Raw genomic sequence first — 15,374 nt, forward strand, 5'->3', positions numbered from 1 at the left:
GACCAATATGAAACAGGTTTATATAAAAGAAAGCAGGGGGGATAAGATGTTGGAGTTGGCAGCTTATATTATACTATTTACATATATAGGACTTAGAATCCAATTAAGGAGTAATCATTTTAGTCTATCTTCTTTTCCCACCTATTGAATAGGAAAATTGAAATTTTTTTCATTAATTGCAATGGTCAAAAAATTTCTCATACCTGTACCTCATGACTACTTTTAAAAAATGTTCATAATGCCTAGATGTGTCAAATACCAAATAGCACATACCAGAAAATTGAAATTAACTTTCCATTCTGGAGGAATCCATTGGTTATATGCTGTCATTGGAGGATGTGTTTTCTGTGTGCACTTAGAGCATCAACTGGTTAAACTAGTCAAAAATACAAAATTAGAAAATGAAGGAGACAGTATTATTTGTGATTAAATTATTGATGCCAGAAAATGGAGAGAAATAAATTAATTCTTAATGTCACCATTCTTTAAATATTTAATTGATGTAAATTTCTAGTGAAGGATCCAGAATTCTCTAGAAAGTGCCTTTTTCGGTTATCTTTTGATCTATTTGTCATTTGAGTATAAACTCATTTGCTTAACAGTCCAGAGGAGATGGGGAAGATTGTAAGCTGTATGGCATAAAACCCTTCAGTCTGAGAAGAGTAAAAGTTGTGGGTTGCTAAAATAATAATGGAGAGACACTTTAATATAAAAGACTTCCTCATATTGCCAGTGATGACTTGTACACCAGAAATGTTATGAAAAGGTCACATTAAGAACATGTGTGTTCCTAAAAGGATGGAGCAACAACAAAGGACAATCTGCTATAGATATATACTCAATATTAAGAAAATCAAGATTGCTTCTGGGACATTGGGTGGATAATCTGGGGAGGATTTATAGCAACACATGGCTAAGAATTGAATAGGATGAAATGATTTTATAGATTTATTGTGATCTTCCACTGATGGAGGAGAATATCTACACCGATAAAATCAAGTCAATCAACAAACATTTATAAAGTTTCTAGTGTGTGCCAAGAACTTTGCTAGTTGCCAGGAACACAAAAACAAAAGTAAAAGTACCTGCACTCAAGTAAGACTATTTTTTATCAGGGGAGGCAATATGTACATATGTAAAATATGTACAAAATAAAGTAATTTAGGGAGTAACTTAACTAGTGATAAAGAAGGACTTGATATAGGAAATATCGTGGCATAATGGATAGCTTGCTATAGTTGGAATCATGATGACATGGCTTCAAGTCTCATTTTTGACACTTAAAAGATATAGTAAGCTATTAAGAGCAGATCACTTAGTCTGACCAGGTTTGTATCTATAAATAGCTATAATACTAGCAATACAACTCAGAGGATTGTTGTGTGAATCACATAAGATAAAATATATAAAAAACACTTTGCTTGAAAATGTTATATTAATGCTAATTATTTCTATTATTGACTATTGGCGCTAGAGCTGGAAAGAGGAAGCAGAACATTCTAGAAGTGAGTGATGGTCTGTACAAAGGTATCAAGATGAGATATGTAGTGTTATGGTTAAGTGGATAGCAAGAAAGCCAGTTTGCTTAGAACTTAAGAGGGCTAGGAGTGCAGTGATATACAAGGCTAAAAATATGTGACCAGGACACAAAGGGCTTTGAAAAGTATCAGAGAAGTTTATATTTTATCTTGGAGACAAGAACGGAGTTGCTGAAGCACAACAATAAAATAGTCTGACCTATGCTTAAGAAAAAGCACTTTGGCAGCTCTCTACAGGATGTATTGGAGTAAATAGACACTTGTATTGATGAGACTAAACAGGAGGTCATTCTAGTAGTCTAGGCAAGTAGTCCAAATGAGGGACCAAACCATAGGTGACTGTATGAGTAGTTAAAAGGGAGTATTTTGGAAAATTTTATAGACCAAAAAATATGAAGGTAATGATGATGGTGATGATCATTATTATGGTCATAGCTAACATTTATGTAATATGCTAAGGGCTTTACATATATCTCATTTGATCCTCACAACACAGAGAAGTAGGTCTTATCTCCATTTGTCAGTTAAGGAAACTGAGGCAAACAGATATAGTGAGTTGCTCAAGGTCACTCAACTAGTAAGTGTTTAAAACTGTTTTTGAACTAGAGCTTCCTGATTCCAGACTTGGCACTCAATTTACTGTGCCACCCAGGGACGGCAACTGATTGTATATGTGGAATGAGGGAGAATGAGAAGTTGAGCATAACACTGAGGTTAAACAACATTGGATACTATAGAGAGACCAAAAGGATGAAAATTTGGAAAAGATCATTAGAATTACACACACACACACACACACACACACACACACACACACACACACACACTATATTGCTGAGGCCATTGGGGTTAAGTGGCTTGCCCAGGGTCACACAGCTAGGAAGTGTTAAGTGTTTGAGGCCAGATTTGAACTCAGGTCCTCCTGACTTCAGGGCTGGCGCTCTATCCACGGTGCCACCTAGCTGCCCCAAGATTTTTTTTTTTAAGACTTTGGCCGAGAAAGAGAAAAGAGATATAAGGCTGATAGCTTGAGGAAATCATAATATCTAGTGAAGATTTTAAAGGGTGATCTAGACTGTTCAGCAAGTTAGGTAACAAAATAGATAAGTATACTAGATTTGAAGTATAAATAGTAGTTTTTTGGTCTTCACAGAATGAGGGAAATATTAGGATAAATTTTCTCTGCTCTCTAGTTACTAGAACTAAAAGTTGAAGATCTTGTCACTGTTATTAGTAATTCCCCTCAGTACTGTTGTGGGAGATTTTGCTTTTTCCTTTTAAAAACATATGCAGTAGCATTATTCTTTTAATACACTTTTATAACCTCCAAATAATTTTGTTGTTTAGTCTTTCAGTTGCTTCTGACCCTTTGTGTTTCCATTTGGAATTTTCTTGGCAAAGATACTAGAATAGTTTGCCTTCTTCAATTTATTTAACAGATGAGGAAGCTGAGGCACAGGGTTATATTTGAGATTATAATTGAACTCAGGAAGCTGTTCCTGACTTCAGGCCTGGCACTTAATCCACTGTGCTGTCTACCTTCCCCAAACAATTTTACTATACTTAAACTATAATGCTGAGTGAAATTTTCTCCCTCTAGCTTACCCTTTAGAATGGCCTTAGACTCTTGGCCTCCTATGTGCTTAGGGAGAGATCTGTAGCCTATGGCCTACTCTTTATTCATTTCTCTTATTGTCTATTTTTGGACACATGGAGACAAATTTCTGACCTTCTGTCTTTGACTCTATGTCATTTCCTCGTATCATTTGATCATTTACTTGATCAACTTCTAATCAGCACTGAACATATATTTTCTTAGATAGATAGGTCATTTATATTCTTAGGTTGTTTTGAGCACAAAAAATATTAGTGAAATATAATTTTCAGAATGAAAGGAAGATGACTTTGCACAGAGGATGCCACCGTGCCTGAGGTTTAGGAAGATAATGAGACAGAACTGCTTATACCAACAAATCAAAAATTAAACAGAGGAGATATATAGAATTTGGTGACAAATGAATGAATTATATTGCTTTCTCTGAAAGCTTTAGTCTCCATATTAGTGTGGCTCTCTGTTGTTTGGAGGATAAGATACAAATCTTTGTTTGACCTTTAAAGATCTTTACAACCTGTCTTCAATAACCTACTTTTCAGGTTCGTTATTTATCATTCCCCTTCAAAACCTCTCTACATTCTACACAGATTTACTTCTTGCTGATCCAAATGCACACATTCCACTTTACATTTCTGCCATTATATATACTGTCTTTCTTGCCTGTAATGCTAGCTTTCTTCTAAATTCAGTTCACATGATACTTCCTACATAAGGCCTATCCTGATACTCCCAGCTATTAGTATTCTTCCCACCCACCAAGGATGACTTTGTAGTTTATATTTGTATTTACTTTGTATCAACTTTGTGTTTACTTTTTTTGTACTTGTTGTTTTCCTTTAAGTAGTATGCTAAGTTGGTGAGCATAGACTGTTTCATTTTTGTTTTTTATCTCCATCACTTTACACTGGTGCCTGCTACTTAATAAATGTTTGTTGATTGATAGGATGATTGATACTTCCAAGAATAATTATTATACATGAAAATTCCTCCGTCCCTTATGACAATATTTGTTAACCATAAAATGTGGGTTCCTAAATGTTTTATTCCTTCTTAAAACCTAACAGAATGGAGTTGAGGAAAATTCTTTATTTTTATATTCAATTCATAACTATTCATCATCATATGTCCATTTATTTTCCGAGACTGTTAATTTCTCCTAATCATTTATATTTCCCCTATCTAACCTTGAAATTGAATGTCACTGTATATTTAAAAAAAATTTTTTTCCAAACCTGGCCACCAATTGGTTTTTTATTTCTTTTCATTAATTTCAGGAAATTATATTTTTCAGGGATTTTTAAAATTGCTTATATTGTTACCATACTAGAAGGTAGGAAATGCATAAGTTTTTTCTATTTTTGCTTTTTCATGAGGATGCATAAGTTAAATTTTTTAAAGCTAAGATGCTTAGTTTACATAGCTCCTTGTTATACAGATTCATATATAACTATTGTATTTTTAAACTATTAAATTAAAAAACCTTACAGTTTTATACATGGATAGCCTGCCATACAGGTATTGGTATCATAAGAGTTCAAAAAGCATTTTAAGCTAAGTACATATGCACTTGTAGATTCTTTCCACATAGAACTTTTTCATGTAGTGGAAGAAATATCTCTTTTAAAAATCCCTTTGATTTTGTAGGCTGTTAACTCAATTTAAGATTTATTTGATATATAGGAAAAATCTTTGTTAATTTGGGAATAAGAAAACTATGGGGAGATAAACAATATAAATTAGTGAAAAATCTAAATCATAAAATATTTAAAGAAATGTAATCTTACTAATTTCAAGGTCTTAATCCTTTCAGGATCAATAATGATTCCTATCCTTTTTGAATTGTTGAATGGTCTAACCATAATTCAAAATGATTTCCTAATATCCTAGTTCATCTTGGTATTTTATAAGACTAGAGTTAGAAATTATTTAAAAATTTAAGTGAACTGATGAACAAAGTGTTGCCACATGGAGAAATGTTTGAATAACTAGACATGAATAATTCATAATGAACATGGTAATTATTAGCAGTGAATTATTTTAAAGATATTTTCAAATAATTTGATTTCTGAATTAAACTCTCCATTGTTGTTTTCATTATTGATTTATGCTAGCAATTCCTCTTTATAGATTATACACACACACACTCACACTCATGTGTAAACACCATACACACCCACCAATGTGTATATGTATATAAATTTCAGTTCTACTTATGCAAATTATTTTTTATTTTAATAGTTTTTTGAAATTAATCACATTGTTATATGGGCAATGAATAAAATATATCTTTTATTTAAGTAAGATGATCTTTAAAGTTAAGTTAAAAGACAAAAATATTGTTGAGGTTTCAGAAGGGAAACATTTAAGAAGTAGCAAAACTTTCTGTGAAGAACAAAATTATTTTAACTTACTTATCTGATAGACAGTTCTTGTAGTTATTTGTAGGAAGTAAAGAGTTCATCAAAACTATGAGTTTCTATGCTTATCACGATGGACAGTTTGTTTTTTAGTTTAAAATATAAATTTTTGAGTTTTTTAATATATGTAAGTTTTTAAAAATTAAAAGCAGAATAATTCACCTTTATGAAAACTTGTTTTAATTTTGAATCCACAGTGAAATACATAACTTCTAAATCTGATTCAGAGTTTTGTTGATAGTAAATGAAATATGATTTTTTACTTTTAAAAATAATTTAGATTTTAAAAATTAATCATACTTAATCTTATAATCATACTTCACTTATATCATTGCATAGTATTTCTAACAAAGACTTTATTCTATCTTTACCCCAATACTTCCTTATAGTTTAAGAAAAATTAGAAGTAATTAAGCCTTAACTAATTCCTTTTGCTGCTTTATTTAAATATTGGATGGCTTTAAAACTTCCATATTGTTTTTATTTTATTTCATTTTAAAGTACAGAAAACTTCATGTTGCCTTCATTTTCATTAAGACTAACTCCATCTACTCTTAGGCACTTTGGAGTAATTCTGCAAAACTATACAAAAAAGATAAAAAGTAGAAATACATGTTGCATAGATAATAAAATAAGTAACTGAAAGAATTGAACCTTTTAAAAAGACTTCTTGCAGACCATTGGTGTCAAAATTTTGAGAAAATTCTTCTAACTAAATTTTATTTCCTGAAAATCCAGGAAGCAATCTGAGGTTGCAATCCTTTTATCCATTTGTGGTATTATCAGTGGGAAAAAAAGGGAAGAAATTTCCAAATCTCCAATCTCTAAAATTAGTTGTGTGAATTTATCAACCTTTTGAAAATATTTTATTATATTCTTTCTTTTAAAATAAAGCATAAAATTGCTCCTTTTACGGTTAATTCCAGAAGAGAAGATCGAATCGTCAAGTTAAAAGGAAAAAGTATGCTGAAGATACAGAAGGAAAACAGTCAGAAGAAGAAGCAAAAGTTTCTGTGAAAATCAGAAAAAGTTCAGCCTCTTTACCCGCTGAACAACCTTTGCAGTTATTTGTGGTAAGCAAAATTACAAAGTGACTGGGAAAAATATGCAGACCATCTTTAATTCCTTTTATTATCTTCTCGTAACTAAATGTATCTCTTATGATTTCTACCTTATCTCATTAACAATTTTAAGAAGTTCTCTCTTTTCATTCTGCTTATTTCTCAAGCATTTAAGGCATTTCTTTATCCAAGAAAAATATTTTAGTAGTGTTTTGTCCCATTTTTCTTTTATAGTGATTTTGTTTCCCTTTCAAAGTCAGTACTTTGTTCCTCTGATTAATTTTGTTTATACTAATTTGATTCTAGCTCACTCCCACACTCTTTTCCCTTTTATGTGCTTTTTTCAACATTTCTTTAGTTTAAGTGAACCTCCTTATCTTCTTCTCTTCCTTCCATTTGTCTGTCTCTTTCTTTAATGTATATTACTATAGACAGGGCAAGACAAGAAACATTAGGTTTTTACTGTATACCAGGTACATGGTAAGTACTGGAAATATAAAATACAAGTGAAAAGAGTCTCTATCCTCAACAATTTTACATTCTAATGAGGGAGGACAGTACACAAAAGGGGAGGACAATAAAGTATCCAATGGAGGCTTGGTGTTGGAAATCTGGAGTACAGCTGAAAGGATACTGAAGGTTGGCTAAACGAGGACCCTTCTTCAAGATGGAGGCTTCAAGAGGAATTCATCTTTGGGAGAATGGAGCCAGCACTAAGGAAAGGTGTTAGGTGAGGAGATCCCAGATTCTAAGGGGAAACTGCCAGAATAAAACTGCAGCTGAGACATGATGTTGAATTCTGGAAAATCAGAAGCACAGCCAGAAGGGCAAATGAAGGTGGGCCATGTTGGGTGCTTTCAGAATTATTGGCTTCAGGAAGAACTCATCAGTGGGAAAAGGGCTGTGGAATGTTTATGTCTGAAAAAACCATTCTTTTATGGCATTCTTGATATTCTATGATATCTCTTTGCTTTGTCCTGTTTGTTTTTCTCTTCTCTTCCATTCTGACTCCTATTCGCCATTTCATGAGCTATGCCTTTATTTTTGCTTTCTTTATTCTTTCTTTGCTCCTCATGAATCCTCAAAGAATTGCTCATCACATTTCTGGGGCAGTTAGATGGCATGGTGGATAAAACATTGGGCTCAGAGGAAGATTCATCTTCATGAGTTCAAATCCAGTCTTAGACACTTACTAGCTGTGTGATCCAAGCAAATCATTCTTTCTCTAAGAATGGACTGTATGTGCATGGAGAGGAAAAGAGAGGCGTACCTCTAACTCCTGAGGCATTTCTTCATTTTTAAAACTTAATTTTATTTTTTTTTTATTAATAAGCATTTGTTGTCCCCTCTCGAACAAGGAAATCAAAAAGCTCATAACAAATACACAATTAAGCAAAGCAAATTGCTGCACTGATTATTTCCTTTTGCATCTTGAGTCTATCACTTCTCTGTTACGAGATGGATAGCTTCATCTTTGGGTCTCTGGAACCATGATTTGTCATTATATTGATCAGAATTAGCAAACCTTTTACATTTGTTTTTATTTTAATGTCATTATTGAATAATCGCTTTGGTTTTACACAGTTCATTCTGGATCAATTTATATATGTCATTTTAGTTCTCTTTGAAGTTATCCACCATTTTGTCATTTCTTATGGTATGATAATATTTCATTGCCTTAATATACCATAATTTGTTTAGCCATTCACTCATAGATGGCAATTTTGACAAGCAAATAAATCCCCTTAGTTTCCAATAAGAGGTTCATACATATATTTATAGATTATGGGCACTTTTTTTCTTTGATCTCTTTAAATTATAGAGCTAGTAGTATTATCACTTGGTCAATGAGGCATTTCTTTTAAGTATTCAGTAAAAATTTATCATAAATGTAATAGTAAGAAAAGAGACATTGGCTATGGTTTCTTTTATCAAAAAATGAAATATTTAATGTTTATCATTGTGATTTTGTGTTTAATTTCTTCAAAGTAAATATATGTAAATAAGATTTGGCAATCATTGTCTTAAAAGTTTGGAAATACATGTTATTTCCTAATCTATATGTATGGCTAAAATAAAATTTGTTATTTACCAGTTTAAGTACTTAACCTTCTGCTAATACATTCTAAAAGAATGTTGTTCTTTTATGACATCAAATTTCACAGTGCTAATTTTTAAAAATCATTCCTAAGTGGAAAGTAATAAGTTTAGACTTTTTCTATGATAAACCTATGTCAAGAACTTTAAAGACTAAAGTTAAGATCAGCATTTCTCTAATAACCAGTTTGTTGGATTTGAAATGTAATGGGGAAAAGATCTTTTATGTTTAAAAAGAATCATATTTTAGGAAGATCTTACAATTGATTTCTTTGGTCCTGCTGACTTTTGGTTGGAGAAGGGGTAAAATTTAACTATCTCCTTGTAACATCTGTCCCCAAGTCTTAGTCACTTCTAAATCTTTTCAGCATCTCAGAATAATTATATTATTTTAGGTGGATATTTTTACTCCTATATTAATTTGTCATAGAAATTGATTAATAGCTTAATGGACTAAGTAAAACGAGAATGACTTTCCATAAACATAGGCTCACATTATTAGAGAAGGCAAAAGAATGTCTTGTAGGCATAACTATATGTGTGTGTGTGTGTGTGCGCACATACATCTGTATGTTTATACATATTCACTTATCATTGTCCAGTGATAAAAGTTTGAATTTTTTTCTTCTGGAATGTTTCACTCTACTCATTCTTGGTTATCTAGTCAAGTTATCCAAGTTGTATCAATTGTTGGCAATGACTTAAGGGAGAAGAAATTTGGAGTAATGTTTTGAAAATAGCATTTTTGAAATAAATATGTATTTTGTAATGCCAGATATACTTTACATCAACTAATCTGTGCCATTGTATTTATCTTTATTGTTTAACCTATACAAGTTCCTATGATAAAGTAGATCAAATAATTGTTTTTATATGTAAGAAATGAGTGATAATACAATTAAAAATTAGATATTTAGACCTCTAAGAAATGTTTTCCTAATGCTATAGAACCCTGATTCAGTGGACAAAGTGCTGGCATTGGAGTTAAGCTTTTACTAGAGTTACCTGGAGTTAAGCTTTATGGAAAGTCATTCTAGTTTTATATGGACTTGGCAAATAAATTCATTTCTTTGAACTTTAATTTCTCATCTCTAAAATGAGGTGAATATCACATGTAGTACATATCTTACAGGGTTATTGTGATAATGTATTTAAAACTTTTGCAAATCATAAAGCACTATATAAATTAAATATCAGTTATCATTAGTATTACTTGCTTCCAAAACTTACAATTAGCATATGATACATTTGTGAATTAATAAGGTGATTTAGTATATAGACTTATTCATATTTTGTTGTCAAAAAATTCCATATAATCCAATCTCTTCCTGATTGTTAAGCCTTGATCTAGGTTAATTACTTGCACAATATAATTGTCATTTAGCATTTCTCCAGATTCATTCAACATCCTAATACAATCTCTTTATTGTCACTAGTATCACTAGAAAAGGCATTATTCAACTTAAAGAGTGCTTCATAAAGATTCTTGTCAACCATCAGAGTTCAGTTTTCACTGTGGTCCCTGGCTTCTCCTCCTCCTCCTCCTCTTCCTTTCCCACTCTTCTCCTTTTCCTTCTCCCTCTCCCTCTCCTTATCCCTCTCCTCAATATTTTATTTTCCAAATAATTTTCTGCATTTTTCCAGACTATATATTCCAAATTTGTCTCCATCCCTCCTCTCCCCGATCCCTAAGACAACAAGTCATCTAATATTGGTTAAATATATGCAATTCTTTTAAACATATTTCCATATTTGTTCATGTTGGGCAATAAAAATAAGACCAAGAGGGAAAAAACATGAGAATGAAAAACAAAAAATTAAAATACCATGCTTTGATCCATATTTAATTAATCTCCATGGTTTTCTCTCTGGATGTTGATATTATTTTTCATCTCCAATTCTATTGAAATTATCTTGAATCACCATTTTGTTGAGAAGAGCCAAGTATATTACAATTGATTATCACATAATTTTCTTACTGTGTAGTATCCTCTTGTTCTGTTCTCTTCACTCAGCATCAGATCATGTGAATCTTTCCAGGGTTTTCTGGAATCAGTCTGCTCTTCATTTCTTACAAATCAATGCCTAGTTTCTTACATACTGTTTTCCAAACTTCTTAGCAATTTTTATCAAATAGTGAGTTCTTATCCCAGACGCTGGAATCTTTGGATTTATCAAACACTAAATTACTATTGTCTTTGATTGTTGTGTCTTTTTTTTTAATATTTTATTTTATTTTATAATAACTTTATATTGACAGAATCCATGCCAGGGTAATTTTTTTTTACAACTTTATCCCTTGCACTCGCTTCTGTTCCGATTTTTCCCCTCCCTCCCTCCACCCCCTCCCCTAGATGGCAAGCAGTCCTATATATGTTAAATATGTTGCAGTATATCCTAGATATAATATATGTGTGCAGAACCGAGCAGTTCTCCTGTTGCACAGGGAGAATTGGATTCAGAAGGTAAAAACAACTCGGGAAGAAAAACAAAAATGCAAATAGTTCACATTCGTTTCCCAGTGTTCCTTCTCTGGGTGTAGCTGTCTCTGTCCATCATTTATCCACCAACATTCACCACGAATGTTATGGAATATTATTGTTCTGTAAGAAATGACCAGCAGGATGAATACAGAGGGGGTTGGAGAGACCTACACGTACTGATGCTAAGTGAGATGAGCAGAACCAGGAGATCACTTTACACTTCGACAACGATATTGTATGAGGATGTATTCTGATGGAAGTGGATTTCTATGACAAAGAGACTTAACTGAGTTTCAATGGATAAATGATGGACAGAGACAGCTACACCCAGAGAAGGCACACAGGGAAACGAATGTGAACTATTTGCATTTTTGATTTTCTTCCCGAGTTGTTTTTACCTTCTGAATCCAATTCTCCCTGTGCAACAGGAGAACTGCTCGGTTCTGCACACATATATTATATCTAGGATATACTGCAACATATTTAACATATATAGGACTGCTTGCCATCTAGGGGAGGGGGTGGAGGGAGGGAGAGGAAAAAAACGAAACAGAAGCGAGTGCAAGGGATAAAGTTGTAAAAGAAAAATTACCCTGGCATGGATTCTGTCAATACAAAGTTATTATTAAATAAAATAAAATTTAAATGAAAAAAAACATTCATATACCACAATTTACCCAGCCATTCTCCAATTGATGGGTATCCATTCAATTTCCAGTTTCTAGCCACTACAAACAGGGCTGCCACAAACATTTTAGCACATACAGGTCCCTTTCTCTTCTTTAGTATCTCTTTGGGATATAAGCCCAATAGAAACACTGCTGGATCAAAGGGTATGCATAATTTGGTAACTTTTTGGGCATAATTCCTGATTGCTCTCCAGATGGTTGGATTCGTTCACAGTTCCACCAACAATGCATCAGTGTCCCAGTTTTCCCGCATCCCCTCCAACATTCATCATTATTTTTTCCTGTCATCTTAGCCAATCTGACAGGTGTGTAGTGGTATCTCAGAGTTGTCTTAATTTGCATTTCTTTGATCAATAATGATTTGGAACACTCTTTCATATGAGTTGTAATAGTTTCAATTTCATCATCTGAAAATTGTCTGTTCATATTCTTTGACCATTTATCAATTGGAGAATGGCTTGATTTCTTATAAATTTGAGTCAGTTCTCTATATATTTTGGAAATGAGGCCTTTATCAGAACCTTTAACTGTAAAGATGTTTTCCCAGTTTGTTGCTTCCCTTCTAATCTTGTTTGCATTAGTTTTGTTTGTACAAAGGCTTTTTAATTTGATATAATCAAAATTTTCTATTTTGCGATCGGTAATAGTCTCTAGTTCATCTTTGGTCACAAATTTCTTTCTCCTCCACAAGTCTGAGAGATAAACTATCCTATGTTCCCCCAATTTATTTATAATCTCGTTCTTTATGCTTAGGTCATGGACCCATTTCGATCTTATCTTGGTATATGGTGTTAAGTGTGGGTCTATGCCTAATTTCTGCCATACTAATTTCCAGTTATCCAAGCAGTTTTTATCGAATAATGAATTCTTATCCCGATTGTTGTGTCTTGTGAACTCAATCTATTCCACTGATCAGCTATTCTATTTCTTAACCAGTACCAAATGGTTTTGATGACCACTGCTTTATAATATAGTTTGGGCTCTGATGTGAGTAGGCCACTTGCCTTTGCATTTTTTTATGTTTATGACCCTATGAAGTAATTAATTCTGGCCTTATAAAGTAATTTCTTAGCATTTTGATTGGCATGGCACTGAAGAATTAGGTTAATTTAGGTAGAATTTTTATTTTTATTCTATTCGTTCAGCTTACCCATGAGCAATTGATATTCTTCAAGTTGTATAGATCTAACTTTATTTGTGTGACAAATGTTTTGTAATTTGTGTTCATATCATTCTTGGCTTTGTCTTAACAGATAGAATCCCAAATATGTTATATTGTCTATAGTTATTTTAAATGAGATAGTTGCTACTCCATTTATTCTTATGCTCGCTAATGTTTTTATTAGGAATGGGTTCAACTTACTCTCTTGAGCAAGGATTCTTAATTTTGGATTTTTGAACTTAAATATTTTCATGACTGTCTTTCAGTATAATTTGGGGTTTTTTGGTAATTCTATGTATTTTATGCATTGTAAGATAGCATTTTGAGAAAAGATTCCTAAGTTTTACTAGATAGACAAAGATATACATGACAAAAAAGATTAAGAATTCCTGCTCTAGAGACTGCCTTGCCACAAGAGAAAGTGATTCTGTTAGAGCCGTTAGGCAGTGCGGTGGAGACAGTATGGGGCCTGGAGTCAAATAGACTCATCTTTCTGAGTTCAAAGCTAACCTCAGACACTTATTAATTATGTGACCCTGGGCAAGCACATAACTCTGTTAGTTTCAATTTCTCATCTATAAAACAAGCTGGAGAAGGAAATGGCAAACAACTCCTATTCTTTGCCAAGAAAACCCCAGATGGTATCACAAAGTCAGACATGATTACAAAATGATTTTTTTTAAAAATAATAAGATTCAACTAAACATTCCAGTCTGCTTAGATATTTTTAACTTCTAACTTTGTTGATATTAGCTTAACCTTTCAGTTTTGTGTCATTTGAAAACTTTATAAATATGCTATCTTTAAGTCATTGTTAAAAATATGAAATAACACAGAGCAGGGGGAGCTCCCTGGCATGTACTACCATAGATCTTCCTCCAAGTTGACATTAATACAGTATTGAATACCATTGGGATCTGGTCTTTAAAATAATTTTCAGACTTAACTTTAACTTTCTTTTAAAATTGGAGATGGTTATGCTTCTTCAGTTCTGGGATGCCTCTCTCATTCTCAACAATTTTTTAGAGATCATTTAGAGTCATTCAGCAATCACATTTTCCAGGAGTTTATTATTATTATTATTATTATTATTATTCATCAGTAATGATTTTAATTCATCAAGAGTAGCCATTTAGAAATACAGTTAGAAAGTACAGTTAGAAAGAAAGGTGAATGTAGAATCGGGGCCTAAGCCTGAATTAAAAGTCAGCATTTTGTAACTTGAAATATCATGTGCAAATCCCTTTTAAACTCTCTGAGACTTAGCTCAAAATATCACAAAATTTGAGGATTGGAAGAGACCACAGGCTTTTTATTTGGTTTGGTTTGTTTTTTGGAAATGTGATTGGTTTTGCTGATATTTTTTCTTATTCCTTAGAGACACACAAGGGAAAATTTGGGTGTTGTTAAAAACAAACAATATTAATAAAAATAGTAATTTTTAAAAGAAAAGTGATTGCTATGACTGTGTAGTTCAGCTCATACATGAAGAGTAATCCTTATTGTAACATACCCAAGAAATGGTTTTCCAGTTTTTGAAACAAATCATTTTTGTAGTCCCTTTCAGTTCTGAATATTATGATCCATGATCAAGTCAACAATCATTTATTAAATGTTTACTATATGCATTGTAAATTTTTAAAAAGGTAATAACCAGTTTCTTCTTTCAAGGAGCTTATAGCCTAATGGAAATAAGGACATGCAAACTATGTACAAACAGGATATATATAAAATAAATTGGTGATAATTTAAGAGGAGAAGCATTCAGATAAAGAAGAACTGAAAAAAAAAAAAGAAGAAGAAGAAGAAGAACTGGGAAAGGCTTCTTGCAGAAAGTGGGAAAGATTTGAAGAAAAACATGAAAGCCAAGAAGCAGAGATAGAGAATTTCAGGCATAGGGGACATCTTGTAAAAATTGTAGATATCAGGACAGTCCAGAATTGGGAGATACAGAATGTTAAGTGCCAAGAACAGGAAGGGGGCATGTTATCTCTAGGCTATAAATGTGGAAGTAAAGTGAAAGAAGACTAGAGAGGTAGGGGGACAGGGGACCAGGTTATGAAAGGCTTTAAAAGCCAGCCAGATGGTATTTTATATTTAATTCAGAAGGTAATAGAGAACCACTAGAATTGATTAAAATAGGAAGATAATTTCTCCCCCTTTCCTCTTCCCCCTTTCCCCCCTTCCCCCCCCCCCCCCAACGAAGGTCAATTTGATAGCTGAGTTGGGGATAGGCTATAGTGGAGACCAACAGTCAGGAAGACCAAACTCAGATGTGAGATAATTGAAAGGGCTGCACCAGAGTGTTGGCA

At 32.7% G+C, this 15,374-nt stretch overlaps 1 protein-coding gene across 13 annotated transcripts in view; it reads left to right on the plus strand.

Moving 5' to 3' along the window:
- CHD9 (chromodomain helicase DNA binding protein 9) overlaps positions 1 to 15,374 on the plus strand; it is a 251,575-nt gene that overhangs the window by 144,557 nt on the left and 91,644 nt on the right. For all 13 annotated transcript variants that reach the window (XM_051979833.1, XM_051979832.1, XM_051979838.1 and 10 more), the window contains one exon: positions 6,497 to 6,643. In XM_051979833.1, coding sequence (XP_051835793.1) covers positions 6,497 to 6,643 — 147 coding nt within the window. The remainder of the gene's footprint in view (positions 1 to 6,496; positions 6,644 to 15,374) is intronic.

This window comes from Antechinus flavipes, chromosome 2 (genome assembly GCF_016432865.1).
Source record: "Antechinus flavipes isolate AdamAnt ecotype Samford, QLD, Australia chromosome 2, AdamAnt_v2, whole genome shotgun sequence".
NCBI lineage: Eukaryota > Metazoa > Chordata > Mammalia > Dasyuromorphia > Dasyuridae > Antechinus > Antechinus flavipes.